This window comes from Macaca fascicularis, chromosome 7, assembly GCF_037993035.2.
Source record: "Macaca fascicularis isolate 582-1 chromosome 7, T2T-MFA8v1.1".
Classification (NCBI taxonomy): Eukaryota; Metazoa; Chordata; class Mammalia; order Primates; family Cercopithecidae; genus Macaca; species Macaca fascicularis.
This window is the reverse complement of record NC_088381.1, coordinates 159,980,534-160,005,998: the sequence shown is the minus strand read 5'-3', so window position 1 is coordinate 160,005,998 and position 25,465 is coordinate 159,980,534. Positions and strand designations below refer to the sequence as shown.

At 37.0% G+C, this 25,465-nt stretch overlaps 1 protein-coding gene across 4 annotated transcripts in view; it reads left to right on the top strand.

Annotated features, from left to right (window-relative positions):
• TRIP11 (thyroid hormone receptor interactor 11) overlaps nt 1-25,465 on the top strand; it is a 70,602-nt gene that overhangs the window by 27,818 nt on the left and 17,319 nt on the right. For all 4 annotated transcript variants that reach the window (XM_073998107.1, XM_005562045.5, XM_005562044.5 and 1 more), the window contains 8 exons: nt 272-358; nt 3,495-3,707; nt 4,878-7,910; nt 9,542-9,682; nt 10,208-10,401; nt 14,162-14,325; nt 15,749-15,852; nt 20,174-20,273. In XM_073998107.1, coding sequence (XP_073854208.1) covers nt 272-358; nt 3,495-3,707; nt 4,878-7,910; nt 9,542-9,682; nt 10,208-10,401; nt 14,162-14,325; nt 15,749-15,852; nt 20,174-20,273 — 4,036 coding nt within the window. The remainder of the gene's footprint in view (nt 1-271; nt 359-3,494; nt 3,708-4,877; nt 7,911-9,541; nt 9,683-10,207; nt 10,402-14,161; nt 14,326-15,748; nt 15,853-20,173; nt 20,274-25,465) is intronic.

Sequence of the window (25,465 nt, the reverse complement as noted above, 5' to 3'; positions counted from 1 at the left end):
CGGTTAATTTTTTGTATTTTTAGTAGAGACAGGGTTTCACTGTGTTAGGATGGTCTTGATCTCCTGGCCTTGTGATTCGCCTACCTCAGCCTCCCAAAGTGCTGGGATTACAGGCATGAGCCACCGCACCCGGCTAAGTATTGCATTCTTATAATTATTACATATCATTAAAGAAATACTGAATAGAAACACACAGTTGTATAGATTGCCTGCTTTTTTATAAACTGGAAATTTCTTGTTACCTGAAAACACTGCTTTAATATTTTTGTAGGATAACAGTCTTGCTGAAGACAATCTGAAACTTAAAATGCATATCGAAGTTTTAGAAAAAGAGAAGTCATTGCTGAGTCAAGAAAAGGTTGGTGCTGTAAAAATGGGGGCAGAATTAAAATGTTGTGTGTTATAGTTCACAGCCAAAGGCCAATTGATATCCAAATGGAATGTTGAGTAATTGAGCTCAAGTCCTTAGAATAAAGCTGATCTCATTGATGCTTGTCAGGCTAGGTGGAAGTACTTGGGCAAAGTTCAGAGTGTAAGTGGCTGGCTTGAGTTCATATTTAGAAATAAGCTAGTAGGCACACAGAAACAAGCAGAAAAGATAGGTGGAGGTTCTGTTTTGGTTTCTGATGATGTCCTGACAGCGGGAGCAGACACAGGTAGGTCAGGAGGTCTGGAGTGGCATACTGTAATAACTGTATAGGCTACTTATGTGCTTCAGAATGTGTCCATTTTGGTGGACAGTACTTTCTTAGTGGTGAGGCATACAGAGCGACAGTTTCAGTGGTAGAAAGAAGTTAAATTTTTTTTTCTTTTCTTTTTTTTAATGAGATGGAGTTTTACTCTTGTTGCCCAGGCTGGAGTGCAATGGCGCAATCTCGGCTCACTGCAACCTCTGCCTCCTGGGTTCAAGCGATTCTCCTGCCTCAGCCTCCTGAGTAGCTGGGATTACAGGCGCCAGCCACCACACCCAGCTAATTTTGTATTTTTAGTGGAGACGGGGTTTCTCCGTGTTGGTCAGGCTGGTCTCGAACTCCCGACCTCCGGTGATCTGCCTACCTCGGCCTCCCAAAGTGTTGGGATTATAGACGTGAGCCGCCATGCCTGGCAAAAGAAGGTCTTTATAGGGGTACAGAGCAACAGTTTCAGTGGTAGAAAGAAGGTCTTTATTGTATGTGTTCATATCAGGAAGGAATAAGATTCTGAAAGGGAAAGGTATTTAGAAGTGTTTTTATGTTTGAACCACTTGGGTGAAATTTATTGGCTAAGGCAGGTGCTTAAATATAGGAGAGTTGTAAGCTAGTATTATTAAGTTAAAGACCAGTGTCTTAATCTAAATTCTTAATTTTAAAAAGTGATACATATTTTCTGATATATGTGTTCAGAAAACATACATACTGAAAACCTTCGGACAGTACAAGTAGAGCATCTTTTGTACCTCTGTGGCTTGGCCTCTTTCCCAGAGGCAGTCTCCATTACCAGTTTCTAGTGTTTCTTTCTGGACTATGTCTATGCATGTATGATTGTATATATCAGTAGCTTTAAAAAATACAAATCTCAGCTTATTATAAATACCCTTTTTACATACCATATTTCCAACATCTTTCCACATTAGTATATATGCAGTGTTTCTCAAAGGGACTGCTATTGGCATTTAAGCAGGAAAATTCTTAGTTGTGTGTGCTACCCTGTGTATTGTGGGATTTTTGTTGCCACTCTTTCTACCCACTATGTGCTAGCAGTATCTCCCCATCATTTTAAAAATTACTATATTATATATATTTTATCTTTCCTGTTTTTGCTCCCATTGTATTCTGCTCTTTCCCTGACTGACCTAGTAGTTTGTAGTTGGCAGAACTCCCTGCACTTATCTGGTAGGACCTGTAACCTTTTCATGATGTGTTTGGTTTCAGTAGCTAGTTCTGATAGCTGTTTCTCCTTTCTTTTGATGTTAAGTAGTCCATGAATTGTGTCTGCTTACTGATTAAGAATACCAAAAGTGCCTATGAGGGCCGAGTGTGGTGACTTATCCTGTAATCTCAGCCCTTTGAGAGGCCAAGGTGGGATGATTGCTCGAGGCCAGGAGTTTGAGACCAGCCTGGGCAACATAGTGAGACACCATATCTACAAAAACACACTAAATAATTTTTTTTAAAAGTACCTGTGAGGCTGTCTGTGCTTTTAAGATCCACCTGAAGAAAATTTTTGTGGTTCTCCTAATTTGAACAGATAACTTCAGAAAGACTTAAGAGAATGCTGTTTCCATCTTTCAGCTGTAGTCAGAATAAATTTTTGAATTGGAAGGAAATAGGAATTGTGATACAGATGCTCTAGTATAGCTTTTATCAGATCTCTGTTTTTTCAACTAACTCTCCAACGCGATGTTGAGTTTCTTTTATAAGGTTTCTATTAGGCTGTTTATTTGAAGGAATTTGAGATTCTTATTTTTTTTTAATTTTATTTTTTAGAGAGAGTCTTGCTGTGTTGCCCAGGTTAGAGTACTGTGGCTGATCACGGCATGATCATAGTGCACTACAGCCTTGAACTCCTCGGCTCAAGTAATCCTTCTGCCTCAGCCACCTAAGTAGCCTTCTGGAACTATAGATAAATGCCATCACGCCTGGTTCAAGACTCTTATTTAAAGTAGATCCCATATGGGTTTGATGTTTAAAAATCTGTCAGTGAAAGAAGGCTTTAATATATAGTTTATTACAAACATTATAACTAGAGACTGAAATAATGTTGAAGCATAGAGACCTGTCCCACTTCTGAGATTTTGGAGAAAGCATTAAATACCAGGTAGTAGACTATAAAATGTATATATACTATCTTTAGGAATGTCAGGTGTGACAGAGGGGAACCTAGTCCATGCTCAGGTTAGAAGGTAAAGGAAGGAAGGAGGATTATTTCTTGGGTCAAGAAAAAGTTCCATATTCTGACAGAAGCAAAAGTAATAAAGGAAATTCCTTTAGTAAGAGAAAAGAAACTTTTTATTTTCTAATTAGAGAGGCTAAACGTTTGGGTGAAGGAGCATTGATTTTTTTATATTTTTATTTAGTCTGAGGCTGTTAATGACTGGATGTTAGAGAATGGAAGTGAGGAAGGCAGAAAGACTTGGGGACATTTTGAAAAGTATGTATGTACGGTGGGTGGGGTCAGGGGATGGACAAAGGGTAGCCACAGTGGAGCAGGATAGGAGAGGCTCTCAAATGGGAATGTTTTTATAAAGAAGAACTTGGCGCTAGAGGACAAACTTAGAGTCGTTGCATCTGTCTAGGGATGTAGAAATGTTTTGCTTGAAGCTACAAGTAAAATTGCACATGAATGAAGGATGTGGTTTGTTGAATTTTACATACAATTATTGAGGTATTGTTCAGTACTGTTTCCAATATAGAGCACTCAAAATAGATTCCCAAGTTTTGCTTCTATGTATGTTTTTAATCTTTTGGTGTCTCCAATTGAAAGTATGTGTTGCTTTTTTCCTTTTATCATTTCAGGAAGAACTTCAGATGTCACTTTTAAAATTGAACAATGAATATGAAGTAATTAAAAGTACAGCTACAAGAGACATAAGTTTGGATTCAGAATTACATGACTTAAGACTTAATTTGGAGGCAAAGGAACAAGAACTCAATCAGAGTATTAGTGAAAAGGAAACACTGATAGCTGAGATAGAAGAATTGGACAGACAGAATCAAGAAGCTACAAAGGTAACACTGTATTAAATACAGTGAGGCAGCACATTCTACTAAGTAGACTAAACACTGGATTAACATGCAGAAATGATGGGTTTGATTTAATTAATATTTTAGTTCATAGAGACTGACAAACCTCTTTGGTAAAGTGCTAGATAGTAAATATCGTTGGCCTTGTAGGCCATACAGTCTCAGTCTACTCAACTCTGTTGTGATATCAACAAATGAGTATGACCATGTTTCAGTAAAATTTTATTTACAAAACAGGCAGCATCCCTGAGTTGGCCAATCGCTATAGTTTGTTGACTCTTACTCTAGTGTAGGGTTAAAAATAAACAATATGCCTGGCGCGGTGGTTCACACCTGTAATCCTAGCACTTTGGGAGGCAGAGACGGGTGGATCACGAGGTCAGGAGTTCAAGATCAGCCTGGTCAAGATGGTGAAACCCCATCTCTACTAAAAATACAAAAAATTAGCTGGGCGTGGTGGCAGGTGCCTGTAATCCCAGCTACTCAGGAGGCTGAGGCAGAGAATTGCTTGAATCCAGGAGGCAGAGGTTGCAGTGAGCTGAGATCATGCCACTGCACTCCAGCCTGGGCAACAGAGCGAATCCGTCTGAAAAAAAAAAAAAAGTACTATTTACCATCTTTGGTTTTAAATTCTTATCCCTAAAATGCTTTAAAAAATGACAAGATGGGGCCAGGTGTGGTGGCTCATGCCTCTAATCCCAGCACTTTGGGAATCCTAGGCGGGCAGATCACCTGAGGTCAGGAGTTTGAGACCAGCGTGACCAACATGGAGAAACCCATTTCTACTAAAAATACAAAATTAGCCAGGTGTAGTGGCGCATGCCTGTAATCCCAGCTACTCGGGAGGTTGAGGCAGGAGAATTGCTTGAACCTGGGAGGCGGAGGTTCCGGTGAGCCAAGATCATGCCATTGCACTCCAGCCTGGGCAACAAGAGCAAAACTCTGTCTCAAAAAAAAAAAAAAAAGGCAAGATGGATTTGCTGTAAAATAGTAATAAGTAATTTCACAGTGGGTGTTTTGATAGAAAAACAATGTTTTGAAGAAGGATTAGAAATATCTGAGGATTATTCTTTTATTATGTATGAGATTTTATAAAATTTTCTTTAAGTAGTAAAATGAGAACATGTAAAGTCACCATGCAAATTTTTCTTTCAGCACATGATTTTGATAAAAGATCAGCTATCAAAGCAACAAAATGAAGTAGATAACATCATCAGTAAACTGAAACAAGATCTAAATGATGAAAAAAATAGAGTTCATCAACTTGAAGATGATAAAATGGACATTACTAAAGAGTTAGATGTACAGAAAGAAAAGCTACTTCAAAGTGAAGTGGCCCTAAATGATTTACATTTAACCAAGCAGAAACTTGAGGACAAAGTAGAAAATTTAGTAGATCAGCTAAATAAATCACAAGAAAGTAATGTAAGCATCCAGAAGGAGAATTTAGAACTTGAGGAGCGTATTAGACAAAATGAGGAGGAGCTTTCTAGAATGAGGAATGAGTTAACTCAGTCTCTAAATCAAGAAGACTCTGATAATAATTTTAAGGATACCTTACTTAAAGAAAGAGAAGCTGAAGTTAGAAACTTAAAGCAAAATCTTTCAGAATTAGAACAGCTCAATGAAAATTTAAAGAAAGTTGCTTTTGATGTCAAAATGGAGAATGAAAAGTTAGTTTTAGCATGTGAAGATGTGAGGCATCAGTTAGAAGAATCTCTTGCTGGTAACAAGCAGCTTTCTCTGGAAAAAAACACTATTGTGGAGACTCTAAAAATGGAAAAAGGAGAGATAGAAGCAGAATTGTGTCGGGCTAAAAAGAGGCTATTGGAAGAAGCAAACAAGTATGAGAAAACCATTGAAGAACTGTCAAATGCAGGTAATTTGAATACCTCTCCCTTACAGCTGGAACATGAGCATTTAATTAAACTCAATCAAAAGAAAGACATGGAAATAGCAGAACTCAAAAAGAATATTGAACAAATGGATACTGACCATAAAGAAACTAAGGACATTTTGTCATCTAGTTTAGAAGAGCAGAGGCAGTTGGCACAACTTATAAAGGAGAAAGAAATTTTTATTGAAAAGCTTAAAGAAAGAAGTTCAAAGCTGCAGGAGGAATTGGATAAATATTCTCAGGCCTTAAGAAAAAATGAAATTTTAAGACAGACCATAGAGGAAAAGGACCGAAGTCTTGGATCCATGAAAGAAGAAAATAATCATCTGCAAGAAGAATTGGAACGACTCAGGGAACAGCAGAGTCGAACCGCACCTGTGACTGACCCTAAAACCCTTGATAGTGTTGCTGAACTAGCATCTGAGGTGTCTCAACTGAATATGATCAAGGATCATCTTGAAGAGGAAATTAAACATCATCAAAAGATAATTGAAGATCAAAACCAGAGTAAGATGCAACTACTTCAGTCTTTACAAGAGCAAAAGAAGGAAATGGATGAGTTTAGATACCAGCATGAGCAAATGAACGCCACACACACCCAGCTCTTTTTAGAGAAAGATGAGGAAATTAAGAGTTTGCAAAAAACAATCGAACAAATCAAAACCCAGTTACATGAAGAAAGACAGGACATTCAAACAGATAACTCTGATATTTTTCAAGAAACAAAAGTTCAGAGCCTTAATATAGAAAATGGAAGTGAAAAGCATGATTTATCTAAAGCTGAAACGGAAAGATTAGTGAAAGGAATAAAGGAGCGAGAACTGGAGATTAAACTTCTAAATGAAAAGAATATATCTTTAACTAAACAGATTGATCAGTTATCCAAAGATGAAGTTGGTAAACTAACTCAGATTATTCAGCAGAAAGACTTGGAGATACAAGCTCTTCATGCTAGAATTTCTTCAACTTCCTATACTCAAGATGTTGTTTACCTTCAACAGCAACTGCAGGCTTATGCTATGGAAAGAGAAAAGGTATTCGCTGTTTTGAATGAGAAGACTAGGGAAAATAGCCATTTAAAAACAGAATATCACAAAATGATGGATATCATTGCTGCCAAGGAAGCAGCTCTCATCAAACTGCAAGATGAAAATAAAAAATTGTCTACTAGATTTGAAAGTAGTGGCCAAGATATGTTTAGAGAAACTATTCAGAATTTATCACGTATCATTCGAGAAAAAGACATTGAAATAGATGCTCTAAGTCAGAAATGTCAGACTTTATTGGCAGTCTTACAGACATCCAGCACTGGTAATGAGGCTGGAGGTGTTAACAGTAATCAATTTGAGGAGCTTCTACAGGAACGTGACAAGTTAAAACAGCAAGTAAAGAAAATGGAAGAGTGGAAGCAGCAGGTAATGACCACGGTACAAAATATGCAACACGAGTCAGCCCAGCTTCAGGAAGAACTTCACCAACTTCAGGCACAGGTTTTGGTTGACAGTGATAATAATTCTAAATTACAAGTGGACTATACTGGCCTGATCCAAAGTTATGAGCAGAATGAAACCAAACTCAAAAATTTTGGGCAGGAATTAGCACAAGTTCAGCACAGCATTGGGCAGCTTTGCAATACCAAGGATCTTCTTTTAGGAAAACTTGATATTATTTCACCCCAGCTGTCTTCTGCATCATTGCTTACTCCCCAATCTGCAGAGTCTCTTAGAGCAAGTAAGTCTGATGTATTGAGTCAATCTTCTGAATTGCTTCAGCAAGAGGTAGAAGAGCTAAGAAAATCACTACAGGAAAAAGATGCAACAATTAGAACTCTCCAGGAAAATAATCACAGATTGTCTGATTCAATTGCTGCCACCTCAGAGCTAGAAAGAAAAGAACACGAACAAACTGATTCAGAAATCAAGCAGCTAAAGGAGAAACAAGATGTTTTGCAAAAGTTACTTAAGGAAAAAGACCTCTTAATCAAAGCCAAAAGTGATCAACTACTTTCTTCCAATGAAAATTTCACTAACAAAGTAAATGAAAACGAACTTTTGAGGCAGGCAGTAACAAACCTGAAGGAGAGAGTATTAATTCTAGAGATGGACATTGGCAAACTAAAAGGAGAAAATGAAAAAATAGTGGAAACATCCAAGGGAAAGGAAACAGAATATCAAGCATTACAAGAGACTAACATGAAGTTTTCTATGATGCTGCGAGAAAAAGAGTTTGAGTGCCACTCAATGAAGGAGAAGGCTCTTGCTTTTGAACAGCTATTGAAAGAGAAAGAACAGGTATGTTCTGGATGGAGTATTGCAGAAGTAAGTTGGAGGTGGAGGAGACTTTTTTTAATGTTATTTCATTTATATTGTCTTTGAAGAGGACTGTGCATTTGTTCATTCAGAAATATTTATTTCAAGGTGTGATTCATTCTAAATAAATTTTCCTCAGAGACATTTGGAAGTTCTCCCTCAAATTGTTAGATACTTCCAAATACTTTTGGTAGTACATTAATTTTTTACAGATTACTAAGTAGTACTTAATATTTTTCTTTAGAAAACAAGTGTGTCATGAGAGAATTTTGAAGTCACTTCAATTTAATCAAATTTTAGGTATATTTCAGTAGCTAACATTTTAGAGATTCTTATATATAAGGAAAGCACTGTGAAATACACATACATCTTTAACCATCTGCAGTAAAAAATACATTTTACATCATGACACAGTAAGAGTGTGTGTGTGTGTAACTGAAAAGTTTCAGGAACCAGAAATTGCTCTTATTACATGTGATACTCTGTTTGAAAAAGAATGTGCTGGCTGGGCGCGGTGGCTTATGCCTGTAATCACAGCAGTTTGAGAGGCCAAGGTGGGTGGATCACCTGAGGTCAGGAGTTTGAGACCAGCCTGACCAACATAGTGAAACCCCGTCTCTACTAAAAAAAATACAAAAAATGAACCGGGCATGGTGGTGGGCAATCCCGGCTACTCGGGAGGCTGAGGCAGGAGAATCACTTGAACCTGGGAGGCAGAAGTTGCAGTGAGCTGAGATCATACCATTACACTCCAGCCTGGGTGACAGAACAAGACTCTGTCTCAACAAAAAAGAAAAAGAAAAAAAAAAAAATGTGCTATTCAGGTAGCACATTCGGTTAGAAATTTTTAAAAAATAATAAGAAAATGTGCTGAATGACTCATTAAATTGATTTTTATGAACTGATTAGTCACAACCTGGAATTTGAAAAGTATTAGCCATGGGTAATGTTTTTCTCATAATAGGCTCAGTAAATAATCTAATCCCAGTTCTGTCACTGATGTGACTTTGGGTATATTTTGACCTTTTTGGTTTATTCAGCCATATATAACAGGAGGTCATAGCAGTTATATGGATAGTGCCAGTAGCGTTTGATAATATTTAAATTTTTATATGCAGTTCATTTTAGTAAGAATTATTGAGGATTTCCTGTTACACTATATACTATACTATATAAAACTTTTGATAATATTTAAATTTTTATATACAATTCATTTTAGAAAGAATTATTGGGGATTTCCTGTTACACTATATACTGTACTATATGATGGTGCTGTGTAGGGCTTGTTCGGTGGTGTATAGGGTGCTGTGTAGGGCTTGTTCGGTGGTGTATAGGGTGCTGTGTAGGGCTTGTTTGGTGGTGCCTTTTTGCTATGATTTCTGTGCTTTTAGTGGCAGAAATTTTGAAAAGAGATGATAGGCAAAACAAAATATTCAACTAGCACTTCTTGAACACTACATGCTGCCAGGCATGAGATACAAAGTGATTTAACTTCATTTGCCAGTGCCCGATTTAAAAATTAAATGAATTAATAATTTAATGAAGAAAATGTCTCTTTTAAGATATGTGTGTGTGTGTGTGTTTTTAAAGCTAAAATTTTTTCTTTCCAAAAGGGCAAGGCTGGAGAGTTAAATCAGCTTTTAAACGCAGTTAAATCAATGCAGGAGAAGACAGTTGTGTTTCAACAGGAGAGAGACCAAGTCATGTTGGCCCTGAAACAAAAACAAATGGAAAATACTGCCCTACAGAATGAGGTATACTTTCACTTTAAAGGAATTATGAATCAACAAGTTTAATAACTATTAAGAGAACTGGAAAGATGACCAATGAAAATGAATTTCTCTCTTAGGTGATTTTTCTTAGTCTTCCTCTGCTGTGCAGTAGTAAAATTTTAATCTCCCATGGTGCATTTTATTTCAGTCTTCAAAAGTGAAAACCATGGCATATCTCGGATATAAGAAAAATTGCCCACCCATACAGTATGAAAAAAATGAGATTTGCTGAAAAAGTGGCCTGTCACAAAGAGTACTTTATACAGAATGAATTTTATAATTCCATTTTCCATTATAGCCACAGGGAATTAAATTTTGCGAAGTAAAGCTTCCAGATGCATATTCAAGATGATTTCAAGATATTTTTTTCCTAGCATAAATACATTTTGCAGTATGAGAAATTGGTATATAATCAATACACTTCAATAATGGGAAAAAGATTTGATGACAATGGTTTGTAGTGGGGTAAGGGAACATTTTGTAGAAGAAAAATAATGTTCTCTACAGGTTCAACGTTTACGTGACAAAGAATTTCGGTCAAACCAGGAGCTAGAGAGATTGCGTAATCATCTTTTAGAATCAGAAGATTCTTATACCCGTGAAGCTTTGGCTGCAGAAGATAGAGAGGCTAAACTAAGAAGGAAAGTCACAGTATTGGAGGAAAAGCTAGTTTCATCCTCTAATGCAATGGAAAATGCAAGGTAATTGTTTCATTTTTTTGCATTAACTTTAATTGAACACTTCTTAAATATCAGACTCAGTATTTTTTGTATGTTAGCTCATCCTTGCAAAATTCATTATCTGTATTTTATGGATGAAGAAACAGTTTCATTTCATTACCTGCCCAAGGTAGGCACAAACAGTGTGTGGGGGTTTCACACTTGAGGCTGTGACTCTTAAGCAGATCTGGCGTTCAAACTCTCTGTGTCTTGTCCGTCACCCTGGATCATTGCCTCTTACCATACCATTTTAGGAGTATAGTTTGAAATTCTGACTAATTTTAATTGGCTCTGTCCAACTCCCAAATAACTATTTATGTGGTTTTATTTTTCATCGAATGATTTAAAGTTGAACAGGGTGTGGATGTTAGAAGGAAGAGAGTAAAGGAAGTAGCAAAGTAGAGACCAAGGTCAGTATGAAGAATTAACTGGGTTTATTAGCACTCTTGAGTGACCTGGTCCCTGTTTATATACTTTAGATTTTTATTTCTCTCAATAAAATTTTTTCCTGGTTTTTTTTTTTTTTTTTTTTTTTTTTTTTTAGTTATAAAAAGGTTATATTTTTCATGTTTAGGAAAATCACACAAATCACACAGAGCCCCACATGCCCAGAGATAATCTTTTTGTGTGCCTTTTTATACTTTCATGTCTGTGTGTATATATTATAAACCCTTTTTAAAGCAAAACTGAGATTATAATATACTGTTTTGTAACCTGTTTCTATCAATAATATGAATGTCAGTACATGTTAAGCCATGTATGTTTGCAATATTTTATGGCTACATAATATGCCATTATTTGGATTTGCCTTGATTAACCCAGTCATTTATTATGTTACAGCTTTTCAAAATCACTGAGTGTTATCATATCCCAAGACACGAATTTTTTGTTGATGACAGATTATATCCTTAGTGTTAAGTTTTGAGAAATGGCACTTCTAGATTAAGAAGCATTTTAAAACTTCTGGGATTATACTGCCAAATTATTTTACAAAAAATTGTGTCCATTTGTATTCCTATTAGTTGTATATGCATCTTTTTATTTATCTTTTTGCTATTTATGACCCAAAGGGAGATAAAATGAGATAATAGTTTCTATCTGTCTGCAAAGAGATTATAGGCCAGTAGAGTCAATATTCCTGAGAATTAACCCCTACCCCACCTTTGCAGAGTGTATTATTATACCTTCAGACTCAGCTGGAAAACTTATTTAAAACGGGGATTAAAACAATGAGTGATCGTTTGGCTGTATGTTTCACTTTGGCAGAAACGCTATAACGTTCTATATTCTCACTCTTTTTTTGCACTTTTCAAGCCCTTATTTTCTCTTAATTAAAATAGTTTCTAGTCTCTGCACTTTTCGTTTATTTTTCATAATAACTTCCAGAATAACCTTCCTTATATTAGAGCTGTGATCTTGTTACTCCTTTTTTCAAAAACTGGTCTTGACTCAAGGATGGTCCCAGGATCCTACCACCTTAGCCTTTTTTCACATTGTCAGCTACATCCAGCCAAACTGTATTACTCACTTTCTCAGATAGAGCCACTGTTTTCCGATTTCTTTTTCTTCTGCTTTTTCTTTTCATATGCCTTCTTCTGCCTGAAGAGTGAACCTGATCCCCAGCAAGTTGTTCTGTGAATCGTGCCTATTCTTCAATTCCATTTCTTCCTAAAAGATGCTTTATTTAGCACCCCACTTGTCATATCCAAAAACAAACCTTCCGGGTGTGATGTTTTTCCTTTAAACTTGCATAATACTTAGTTTGAGTCTTGTAGTTTGAGGACACTTATATTTTAATTTAGGGTACAGGTAATTGTTGACATATCCTATACTGTTTCCCACCCAATGAAATGTAAAGTCACTGGGAGGTAGGAATGGGCCCATTCATTTTCTACCTATCGCATAGCATATATTACACAGTTTAATAGCTATTCAGTAAATACTTGTTGTATGAGTAACTCAGATGTACAAACCGGATTACGATGGTGTGAGCCCTTACTTAACAGTAGTAACACCTGGTATTTATTAACTTTTAGAGTGCCATCATAACTCATCCCCCTTTCATTCCTACAGTCACCCTTTGAGTGACTGCTAACCAGCAAAGTTGAATAAGGTCCAGAGATATTTGGGAGCTGAGTTTACACCTTCTGATGACCAACTTACACTCTTTCCACAAGAGGGTGCTAATGGGTAAAGTCTCTTCAAAATGAGTTGATCCTAATGAACTTTAATGGGCTGCTCTTGAATAAAAATTTAAACAGAAATTAAAACCCCTGGGAGACTATTGCAGTATTTTGAGTGTAATCATTATACATTAAGGAAGTACACCAGTGACATAAGCCTAGATAGGTGCTATATCTGTATCTACTTCTTAGGAATCTCTGGAGTCAGAGATAGAGGTTGTGTTTAATATAGGCAAAAAGAAAGATGATAATAAAAGATAACTAATATTCAGAGCATTTCATCAGTGGGATAGCCTTTGGAAAGTTGTGAGTTCACCGTGAATGCAAAGGGGTCTAAGGCAAGGGAGTGTCATAGAATCCATTTTGTATTAAATTGGGAGCTGGACACAATGACTTCCAGGGTTCCTTACAAAACATTTCATGAATTTTAGAGTTTTAGCCTGGAAGTACAAATTTATTTTTCATAATATATTTTCAAATATATTTAACAGGCTATTCATTTGTACATTTTTCTTTTATTTGTGTTTTTTAGAGACAGGATCTCACTCTGTCGCCCAGGCTAGAGTACAGTGGTGTGATCATAGTTCAGTGCAGCCTCAAACTCCTGGGCTCAAGCAGTCCTTTTGCCTTGGCCTCCCAAAGGGCTGGGATTACATGTGAGAGCCACCTCACCTGGCCTACATTTTTATTTTGCTGACTTTTCTTATTTAACTTAATTCTTAGTCTTTAAAAGGACTGCCATTTGTTCAAAGTCACTTTCACAGGAAGGGTGATTGAATTTACAAAAGCAGGGCAACAAGTACCAGAAGAACTCTTCAAGTTTCTTTGAAATTTAACTTGAATTTAATGCAGTAAAGTGTAGAGAAGATCACATTAGCAGAGATAGATAGTAGGATGGTAGTTTTCAAGGGAAAGGAGAGTTACTATTTAATGGGTATGGAGTTTCAGTTTGAGACGGTCAGAAAAGTTCTGGAGATGGATGGTGGTGGTGGTTGTACAACAGTGTGAAAGTACTTAGTGCCACTGTACTGTACACTTAAAACTGGTTAAAATGGTAAATTTTCTGTGTATTTTACCATAATAAAAAATGTAGGGAGGATGTTTCATCTTATTAAAGTATCTAAATACTTTGAAATCTAACTTGATTTTAAAGCAATAAGAGGCCGGGAGGCCGGGCACGGTGGCTTACGCCTGTAATCCCAGCACTTTGGGAGGCCAAGGTGGGTAGATCACCTGAGGTCAGGAGTTTGAGACCAGCCTGGCCAACATGGTGAAACCCCATCTCTACTAAAAATACAAAATTTAGTGGGGCACAGTGGTGGGCACCTGTAACCCCAGCTGCTCAGGAGGCTGAGGCAGGAGAATCGCTAGAACATGAGAGGTGGAGGTTGCGGTGAGCTGTGATTGCGCTACTGCACTCCAGCCTGGGTGACAGAGTGAGGCACTGTCTCAAAAAAATGAAATAAAATAAAGCAGTAAGATGTAGGGAAGGTGGCTTCTTCTTCTTAAAGTATCTAAATAGATAGAAGTAGTTTGACTTTTATTCTTTTTGTTTGAAGCCATCAAGCCAGTGTGCAGGTAGAGTCATTGCAAGAACAATTGAATGTAGTCTCCAAGCAAAGGGATGAAACTGCGCTGCAGCTTTCTGTCTCTCAGGAACAAGTAAAGCAGTATGCTCTGTCACTGACCAACCTGCAGATGGTACTAGAGCATTTCCAACAAGGTAAGCTCTACGGTCACTCTTTCAATGAAGAAAAAGTGTAGTTATTGGTAATTTCGCCTAATTTGAGACCTGTTTTAGATGAGGCATGGGGAAATCTCTGAAAGGTTACCCACTGGTAGAGGGGAAGGGTGAGTAGCCATCAAAAAGTTAATTTAGACTCCTTTTACAATTAAGACAAGAAAACAAACTTTATTTAGTAATTATTAAAAATTTGTTTTAGTATCCTATTACCAGTGAGAGGTGAGAGTTGAGGAAATACAAGGAAAGATGATCAAGTAATAAAGAGGAGAATACAAAGAAAGAGAGATACGTACATACAAAGAATAGTTAGGTTTTAAGATAAGGGCTAGAGGTTGAACCTACTTCAGATAATCATCATTAATTACTGTTCTTTGAAATAGTGATTCACATGATCATAGCAGTTCGTCTATGCTTTGAGGTAACTGCGTTTTCTAGTCCATATGGAAGATACTTTTTTGGAGACACAATAATAGTAACCCGAGCAGTTCTACCCTGAGAACCAAATATACCTTTTCACATTCTACCTCCTATCCTTACATTTACTCACTTTAGATCATTCATCCATCCATTTGTTTATTTGTGCATTCAATAATTATTGGCAATAAATTAACTGCTAGTTGGGGGAGGTGATTAGGGAATATGAGAATGAGGAAGTAACAGGGACTTGTAGTTTTGTGCCTAAGCAAAACTTTAAATCTGTACCTGTGTCTCTTCAGGGTTGAAATCTTAAATTTTAGATATAAGAATTTTTGTCGGGCACGGTGGCTCATGCCTGTAATCCCAGCACTTTGGGAGGCCAAAGGCGGGCAGATCACCTGAGGTCAGGAGTTCAAGACCAGCCTCGCCAATGTGGTGAAACCCCGTCTCTACTAAAAATACACAAATTAGCCAGGCATGGTGGCAGATGCCTATAATCCCAGCTATTCAGGAGACTGAGGCAGGGAGAATTGCTTGAACCCGGGAGGCGGAGGTTGCAGTAAGTGAGCCAAGATGACACCACTGCACTCCAGTCTGGGTGACAGAGCAAGACTTCATCTCAAAAAAAAAAAAAAAAAACAAATTCTTGAGGTCTGCTTTACAGTATAATGTAATTATTAGAGTGGGTATGTATACAAAGCAGTGTAGAACTGAGACTGTAGAGAAAGCATTGCCAAAGAGGAAATATTTGAGTAGAGTTATGAAGGGAGAGAAGAATCTGCAAGATAGACAAGATGGAGCAGTGTTTAGGCAGAAGAAAGTCATCTCATTACTGTAGTACCACTTAACATCATCACTAAAGCGTATATTCTTTTCTGTTTGAGACACTTGGACTGTTTTCGTTACAGTATTAAAATTTCAAATGGCTTAACATTCTAGTTTATCACGATTGCAAAATACTAATATAACTTTCTTTTCTCTTTAGAGGAAAAAGCTATGTATTCTGCTGAACTCGAAAAGCAAAAACAGCTTATAGCTGAATGGAAGAAAAAGGCAGAAAATCTGGAAGGAAAAGTGATATCATTACAGGTAGGACAAAATAGTTTTCTCTTGTAGGTTTTATTATTCATGCAACAGTTACTTGTAGAGTCTTTGTCTTGGAAATAATCTCCTAAACTGTTCATTTAGTAAATTTTCTACCCTGAATCCCTCTGCTGCAGCCTGACAGTGAACAGGATACCCAGGATTTCCCTAAGGTGTCATAGTTTAGAGTAGACACAGCAAATGCCTCAGCCTCCCAAGTAGCTGGGATTACAGGCATGCACCACCATACCCGGCTAATTTTGTATTTTTAATAGAGATGGGGGTTTCACGATGTTGATCATGCTGGTCTTGAACTCCTGACCTCAGGTGCTCCGCCCACCACCTCAGCTTCCCAAGGTGCTGGGATTACAGGCGAGAGCCACTGCACCTGGCGTGTAATTTTCTTTTTTCAGCAAAATTTACTGAGCACTCTATTTCACATGGATTAAAACAATATACATAATTCCATTAAATCTTTTTCTTTTATATAATGTCATCCTTTAAAAGATTTTTCTATTACATGCTACATTTCATACATACAAAAATTATATATAAGGAATAAATAAAAATGAACCCCTATGAAAAGATAGGACACCAAAATAATGTGCTTTTAGATTTAGGAGAAACTTTTTTTTTTTTTTTTTTTGGAGACAGAGTCTCACTCTGTCGCCCAGATTGGAATGGAATGGAGTGGTGCAATCTCCACTCACTTCAAGCTCCGCCTCCTAGGTTCATGCCATTCTCCTCCCAAGTAGCTGGGACTACAGGCGCCCACCACCACACCTGTCTAAGTTTTTGTATTTTTAGTAGAGAGAGGGTTTTACCATGTTAGCCAGGATGGTCTCGATCTCCTGACCTCGTGATCCACCCGCCTCGGCCTCTCAAAGTGCTGGGATTACAGGCATGAGCCATTGGCCCGGCTGAGACTTGCTTTTTTAAAGAACTTACCATAGTGTTTATGAGATTCAGTCATATTACTGTGTGTTAGTGTATGTAGGTGGTTCGTTATTTTCACTTCTGTATGCATTGCATTAATATATAATTTACACATTTTATTAATAAAGGGTATTTCAGAGATCTTCTATACATACAAGAAGTTTTTTTAGATGTATATCTTGATTGGAATTGCTGAGTTATAGGATATATATGACCAGCTTCAGCTTTATTAGATGATGGTTAATTGTTGTCTGAAGTGGTTGTGCTAATTTACTCCCACTAGTAGTGCACATGAGTTCTTGTTTTATATCCTTGTCAACACTTGACGTTATCAGACTTTCAAAGTTTTTGCCAATCTGATGGATAGGAAGTGTCTTAGTTCATTTTGTGCTGATATGATAGAACACCACAGATTGGATTATTTATAATGAACAGAAACTTAGTAGTTCACAGGTTCTGGAAGCTGGGAAATCCAAGATTAAGGTACCAGCAACTGGTAAACCTCCTTGCTACATCATCCCATGGCAAAGAGAGGGCGAGATGAGACAGCAAGAGGGGGCCAAACTCCTTCTCTTGTAAGGAACCTACTCCCTTGATTATGAACCCATTCCCACAATAAGGACATTAATCTATTCATGAGGGTGGTGCCCCCATGAACCAAACACCTCCCATCAGGCCCTACCTCCCAATACTGCCATATTGGAAATCAGGCTTCCAGCACATGAACTTGTGGGGATACATTCAAGCCATAGCAGAAGGGCTATCTTCCTGTGGTTTTAATTTGCACTTCCCTAATTACCAGTGAGGTCAAGCATCTTTTAATATGTTTATTGACCATTTATACTCACTTTCTTGTCAGCTCATTAACACATTTAAAAAGATGTATTTTATCCAACATGCTTAGCAGTTTCTAGTGGATCCAGAGTATACAGTCTGTGGAACTGCTAGAATGGAAGTCCAGATCTTCTTCTCTTTTTTCTTAGAGACAGAGTCTTGCTTTGTTGCCCAGGGTGGTCTCAAACTCCTGGGCTCAAACAGTCCTCCTGTCTTGGCCTCACAAAGTGTTGGAATTACATGTGTGAGCCTCTATGCCTGTCATTTTTTTCTTATTTTAATTAGAGATGAAATCTTGCCATGTTTGTCGGGCTGGAATGCAGTGGCTCTTCACCAGTGTGATCATAATAGTGCACTACAGCCTTGCATTTCTGGGCTCAAGCAATCCTCCTGCCTTAGCCTCTTGACTAGCTGGGACTATAGGCGTGTGTCACAGCACCCAGCCAAATCTTCTTTTAAAACTAGTTTTATTTTTAAAAATTTAAAATGTAATATACATTTAAAAGAACAACAAAATGAGAAGAAACTGAGGGAATTAATAACAATAAAAGCTGTAATTAATGAAATAAAAACCAAACTATTGGTAGAAAGAATAACAAAATCTAAATGCTGATTTTGGAAAAAGTCTAAGTGTAGATTTAAGCTTTAATAACCTCATAAGTACAAATGCTGTGGGGTTAAAAATCATTTGAAAGTTTAAATTTCCTTCACACTAAATTTAGTTTTGTGGATTTTTGAATACTAAATATTTCATTTAAAATTTTTAATTTCAGTCACTCTATAAATCAATCAGGGTTCATCCTCTAAAAGCATAATCAGTAGGGTATGCATGTATATGTATCAAATTTATATATGTGATGTATATGGATACACACATGCAATTCATTACAAGGAATTTGCTATATGATTGTAGGGGCTGGCTAAGCAAGTTTGAAATTTGTTGGGTTGGCAGTCAAGATGGGAAGACCACATCAAAGGCAGGCTGGAACTCAACAGGCATGGGCCAAAGCTGTTGTCCACAGGCAGCCAGGAAAGGAAAGTCACAAGCAGGATGGAACTCCATAGGCACAGGCGGAAGCTGCGGTCCAAAGAAGGAATTTCTTCTCTTTTAGGGGGAAGCCTAAACCCTGGCTTTTAAGAACTTTAAAAGTGCTTCAATCAGGCCCACCCAGATTATCCAGAATAATGTGCCTTTCTTAAATTCAACTGATTAAGGACTTTGATTACATTTGCAGAATACCTTCACAGCAACACCTAGATTATGTTTGATTGAATAACTGGGGACTGTGGCCTATCCAAGATGACACACAGTAAAAAGGCTATCACACTGATTGAAGATGGCAAGACTTGACCTTAAATTTACATGGGAGAATACTTGAGAATAGCCAAGAAAATTATGAGAAATAATGCAGTGAGGAGAGATCTGCCTACTAGATATCATAATAGAGCCATAAATTGATACAATATTGACTAGATTAGTGGATTAAGGAGAATCCAGAAATAGAGCCCAGGATATATTTGAGAATTTGAAACTAAAACCGAAATTAATTTAATGAGAAAAAGGATAGCTTATCTAATTAACAATGTTAATAAAACCAGCTGTCCATAAGGAAGGAAGGAAAGAAAAAATAGACCACCGTCTTACACCATAAACAAAAGTAAAGTCTAGTTATATTAAAGCAGGGATTCTCAACTGGGAGTGGTGCTGATTATCTGGGGATAGATGGCATTTATTGGGCAAGGAATGTCAAAGTCACTCCCATTAAGAAACACTATGTTAAAGATGTAAATATATTACAAAATATCTTGTAATAAAATCTGGAAGACTGCACGTACATTCTAAGGGCAAGGAGGATCCTAACCAAGACTAAAACTTAAGAAGCTGTAAAAGCAAAGTAGAACACGTTGGACTATATAGTATTTAAAATGTTTACATGACAAAAGATATCATAGAGTCAGTAGAAAAATGGCAGATATGGTAACGATATTTGCATAGCAGAGGTGAAAAAGTTTCATATCTACTATACAAGGTGCTTTTACAGATGGACAGGAGAAATACAACTCAGTAGAATCTTGGGCAATGTATCCTAAGAGGTTTTCACGGAAGGGCAGATCCAGCTTGCTCTGTAAACAAACATGAAAAGTAATGCTCAAATTCGCTAGTAGTGGTCAGGGAAATTAAAGTAACAAAGTCATAATCAAGCATCACTTTATTGGACTTTCAAAAATTAAAAAGAGAAGAACTTTTGTTGCTGTATTTCTGGACTTTCTGTATCTTTGTTTTTTTGTAGTTTATATTGTTGTTTTTTAACTTCTGTCATGTTGTCTTTCAGTAGTATCTGCTCTTTTTATGTAGTTCCTCTACATGAGGCAGTATTGTATTGAAAAGAATGTGGGTTCTGCCTTTGATACTTATTGGTTGGATACATTTGCCCAAGGTCATAGAGGTGCAGCTTCACCAGCCGAAATGTAAAGGTTGACTCTAAGATGTCTCTCAGCCTTCTAGTTTGTGAAATAATTTTTGCATACTTCTTTTTAATAAAGTTTTCTTTCTCAGGAACGTTTGGATGAAGCAAACGCTGCATTGGATTCAGCATCAAGACTTACAGAACAGTTAGATGTAAAAGAAGAACAAATCGAAGAACTTAAAAAACAAAGTAGGTTTTTTTTTCGTTTCATTTTTCCCCCACTACAATACTAGTATTAAGTCAAATGTAGTCTTCTGTCATAAATTGGCACAGTTGACTGAGACCAACTTCACTGATGTGTGACTTCCATTTGTATCTTCCCTGACTGATTTGCTTCAATTTAAGTATGGTCCTAGTGAAACTAGAGTCATTAAGTTGGCCCTGGCTGTCCATTTAGTTTTCCTGGATGTTGAGGCAATGCCATTGCGTTGACTGTCACCCTGTTGACCATCAGAGGGATTGATTGGACTGATTGGACTTTTTGTGGATATGATTTCTCCCTTTATCAGTTCACATGCATCTTACCTAAAGCCGTCTGATCTGTTAGGGAAGGCAGAATTCTCAAATAAAAGAGTATCTTTCTGTGGAATGAACGTCTGGGTATAGCTAGATTTTTATGATTGTAGATGGTGTTTTACCACAGGCACATCATGTATTTTTTGATGTTTATAAAGTGTCTTATATGCCCTGTCCATTCCCTAAGGTGTGTCCTATGCTTAGGATTATTAATTGGTTCAATGATCAGGTGGCTTACAGGGCTTTGTTGAATCCAACAGCTGACAAAGATGGCATATCCTCATTTCATCTCTGATTTAGAGGCAACCAGGAAGTCAAAACTATTCTAGGGCTGCATTTAGTAGGTAATGATTCAAGGTTATTGGAAAGGTGATAATGGAGCCTAGAAATGCATCAACATTAGATGTCTAGGTTAGGCACAATAGTAACAAGGCATGTAATTAATAAATACCACCTAACATGAAATTAGAAATAAGCAAAAATAGGAGATGGTACAGCAGAGGAACTGTGAACAACAGAAGCAGTGACTTAGGCACTAGGGAGGCAAGCCAGCAGGAACCACTGACGCATGGACACCAAAGGACAAGCCAAAGTAAGCTGGCCTAAATCCAGTAGGAGACGGGAGAGGGGAGATTTTTAGGAATATAAAGAAAAAAAGACAGATGTGAAGGAATTTTCCTCAAAATGACTTGATTCTGAGGCAAGTTACTGCCCAACCAAAAGTCTTCTACCTTGTAAGATTGGCCAGGCTAGGATCTCTAAATCTAGTAGAGGGCCTGGAAATGGGCAGCAAGGAAACAATTATACATTGAGTGTCTATTATGGACATTTGACATAACATTTATGTGTTTAGTCTTCTCATCATTTACTTCTTATAAGCATCTCTAAAATAGGTGGTATTACTTCCATTTTATGGATTAAAGAGGCAAGATTTGAACTCCGATCTTTTTACCTATTACCATAATTCATAATTCATGGTCTTTCCATGTTATTGTAGTTCTGTCAGGAAAATGGTTATTTATAGTCTGACTTGTATTTTGTTCTATATATCTCCAATTTCCCCTGAAAATATGGTAGCATCTTCTGTATTGTGCCCTAATGTTGAAATGGTTGCCTTTACCAAAAGCAGTATTTATTTAGAAAACAGTCTAGTTAGATTGAAGGCCAGTGCAACTACAGCATTATCTAGAAGACATATGGGCAACTGAGAGGAGACACACTGGGAATTGATAATCTTCGGGTTGGGCTAGACTGATGGAGATGAAACAGCAGTGTTGTGAATCAGCTCATTGCTTTGTGACAGCTCAGTGCTATATGTTATGCTATTGTAATATCTAAGGCCGCATCCTCTTTTAGACACCTACCTGAGTAATTCCCAATAGTTGATGGTAAATTTAAAATTCTGTGATTTATTGTAGTTAATAAATATTATCAGAGTTCTTGAAATACAGATTGAGCATCCCTAATCCAAAGTCTGAAATGCTCCAAAGTCTAAAACTTTTTGAATGCTGACATGATGCTCAAAAGAAATGCTTCTTGGAGCACTTTGGATTTTGGATTTTTGGGTTAGGGATGCTCAGCCGGTAGTACTATAATGTAGATATTCCAAAGTCTGAAAAATCCAAAAACTGAAACATTTCTGGTTCCAAGCATTTTGGGTAAGGGATACTCAATCTGTATTTAGTACTTGTTCAGACACTCATTTAAGCCCTCACTAGTAGAATATTTTCAGATGTTCTTGATTATAGATGATAAGGCTTAGGTGGCCTAGGTTCCTATTCATATAAAAAATACTAATATTCATTGTAAATGTATATGAACTTTGGACTTATTTTGTGGAATCAGGATTAGCTACAGAGAAAGCTCTGATTATGCTTGTATAACTAGTATTTGAAAGGGCAGGCAGGAGGCCAGTGTTGCACAGACAGGAAGGGGTGTAAAGAGACAGTTGGTTCTGTTATGTCTCTAAGTCATTCTTGCCATTTACAGCTCTTCTTAACAATCTGTTTTCTTGTATTACCTAAGTGCTTTAATATCACTTTTATATCTCTAAATACAAATGCAATTTTATTTTCTCAAAGCTGCACTCTTGATTCGATAATATAAACAAAACTTTTATTGGCTCACTTGTTTCAAAAGAATCACTGTATATTTTCTCTCCTAGATCATTAAGTACTTTAAATGTTGATTGATGTTGTAATACTGTACTTTATTTTTAACACAAAACTTGGCCAGACAGCAAAAGTATTTGCCAGGAGAAACAATTTTGAAAAAGACAGATTGCCTTTTGTTGGAAGAAAGTACATGGAGACTTGAATTGTAAAGAAGAAGTATTGTTTTACTTCTAAGCATCTGTAGACTAATGATTAGTTGATGCACAGTTTCAGCATTTAAACAATATTAAGAATAGGAAGCTCACTTTTAAAAAGTATTTTATTCAAAATGGTTGATTATGTCATTGCTACCAGAGATGAGATGATTCAGTCTGGTCAAACACATGAAGAAGAGAGCTGTTGCAAATAACACCAATATTGAAACAGTAGACTGTTGATAATTTCAGTCATTTCTTAAGAGTATGTATGTGCATCTGTGGTTATGAATTAAGAGTATTTTTGGGCCTTGTGTGAAAAGTATGAAGACAGATGCTTATCAGGCAGTAAGTATTTAATGAGAACCAACTGCTTGGCTTCCCATTAGGTGCTGTATGAGATACTAGATAGTATCCCTTTTCCAAGGAGTTTAGCTAAGGAAATGACACATAGTGTAGATACCCCGCAGGTTAGTAATTGAAGACAGTGGTGCACAACAGTGATCATAAGACAGGGCATATTTAGTTCCTCCAGAATCCCATTAAGGATCAGGCAACATTCCATGGAGAAAAGGAACTTGAGTAGAGACATAAACCAGTAGTAGGGAACTGTTTAAATCTTTCTCCCTGTCTCCCTCCCCGTCTATCCCTCTTCCCGGGAAAGTAACGAAGAAAATAAATCCCATGATCCTAAGAGTTCTATAGTTTAGTAGATGGTGTTGGCTGGTAAAAGATTTACTGCTATCCTTCCTTTTAAAAATTATTCTTTCAGCATTTTACCTGAAAGCGTTCTTCAATACAGTTCCAAAGACTTCACATTCCATCCCATATCCAAACTCAATACAGTGGCCTATGAAGCACATATGACAGTGGTTTTCATTAACTGCTCTGAGCTGATCAGAGTTCAGAATTTCCATGGAATTGTTATTGATGAGAAAATATACACCTGTGACTGAACCATTAAAATGTGTTATCTTGCTATATTTATGGCCAAATTTGACATTTTCCTTTCCTTCTTGTTCTCTACCATCATCCTTGACATAAATTCCTGCTTAAATGAAAATGATTTGGCCGGGCATAGTGGCTCACACCTGTAAATCCCAGCACCTTGGGAGGCCGAGGTGGGTGGATCACCTGAGATCAGGAGTTTGAGACCAGCCTGGCCAACATGGTAAAACCCCGTCTCTACTAAAAATACAAAAAAATTAGCCAGGCATGGTGGCTCATGCCTGTAGTCCCAGCTTCTTGGGAGGCTGAGCCACAATGATTGCCTGAACCCGGGAGGTAGAGGTTGCAGTGAGTCGAGATCATGTCACTGCACTGCAGCCTGGGCAACAGAGTGAAACTCAGTCTCAAAAAAAAAAAAAGAAAAAGAAAATGATTGGATAAATTGAAATAGAAAGCACAAGGTATTGTTATTTTGATAACTATGATTCAGAAAGGTGGTGAATTTTATGTTGTGCAAAGAAAAGTGAATTTTCATAAGCAATGCAAATTTAGTTCTAACATCAGGAAGATCTTTTGGTCTGTCTGCTCATTTATACCTGTATCTGAAAGGGCAGCATAACTGATTTTTTTTTTAAGAAGGTTGAATGACTACTTTTAAAAGTCTCCTGTGAGTTGAGGATGGAAAATTTCCTTAGACCGGTTTTTAAAAGAAAATCTAGAAGAATGTATAAAATGAGTCCCAGTAAAACTTACTGTAATATGAAGCATGAAAACATGTTTTAAAACTACAGATATAAAAGAAGCTTAAAATGTTTTCCATGGAACTACCTTTACGGTGCTGGATGGTAAAGCTTTTATTTTAAATAAAGACATTCCGTTTTCCAGGACATGATTTATACAAGAAAACATATAATGTCCTGTTGAACATAGGCCAAATACATTCCCAGACGCTTTGTTACCCAAACCTTTTGAGGGATTTCTTTATAGATGTTTTTGGCAGAAGTGGTGATTTTAGAGGAAACATATAAGAAGTACCAGATGCAGTTTTCTGAATTGCCATAAATGGTTAAAAAATTATTTTGATGATATAAACATCTGGGTATACTAGACAATGCCAAATTATGAGTTAAGAAAAAAGTGTATGTCAATTAGGTAAATAATTAAACCTTTTTCAACTGAACTGTATTTTAGAAGTTGCAGTTTAAAAAAAATTCCTCTAAGTTTAAAGGGAAAAGTAAATGATATAGCAATAAGAATGTTTTGAGTTATGTGTTTTGTGTCCTTGCCCTTATTTATGTATGGATGAGTACATAATTCAGAACATAAGTTATTCTTTTTGTCCAGTGTTCTGTTCTTTGCAGATATTCTCTTTTCCCAGAGAAAATCATTATTTGACTTATTTATCAAATATTCATTGTTTATTTGCTGTGTGCTAAGCACTGCAATAGGCACTAAAGATACAAAGGCAGGAGACAGGGGTCCTGCCTTCAGGTTTACAGTCAGGCAGGAAGGGAAGATGACATGTGTCAAATACATGCAACAAATGGTTTAGAAAGGAAAGAGCTATCCTTTGTACTTGGTGTTGGTAGCATGGAAGGGTAGAAAAGGC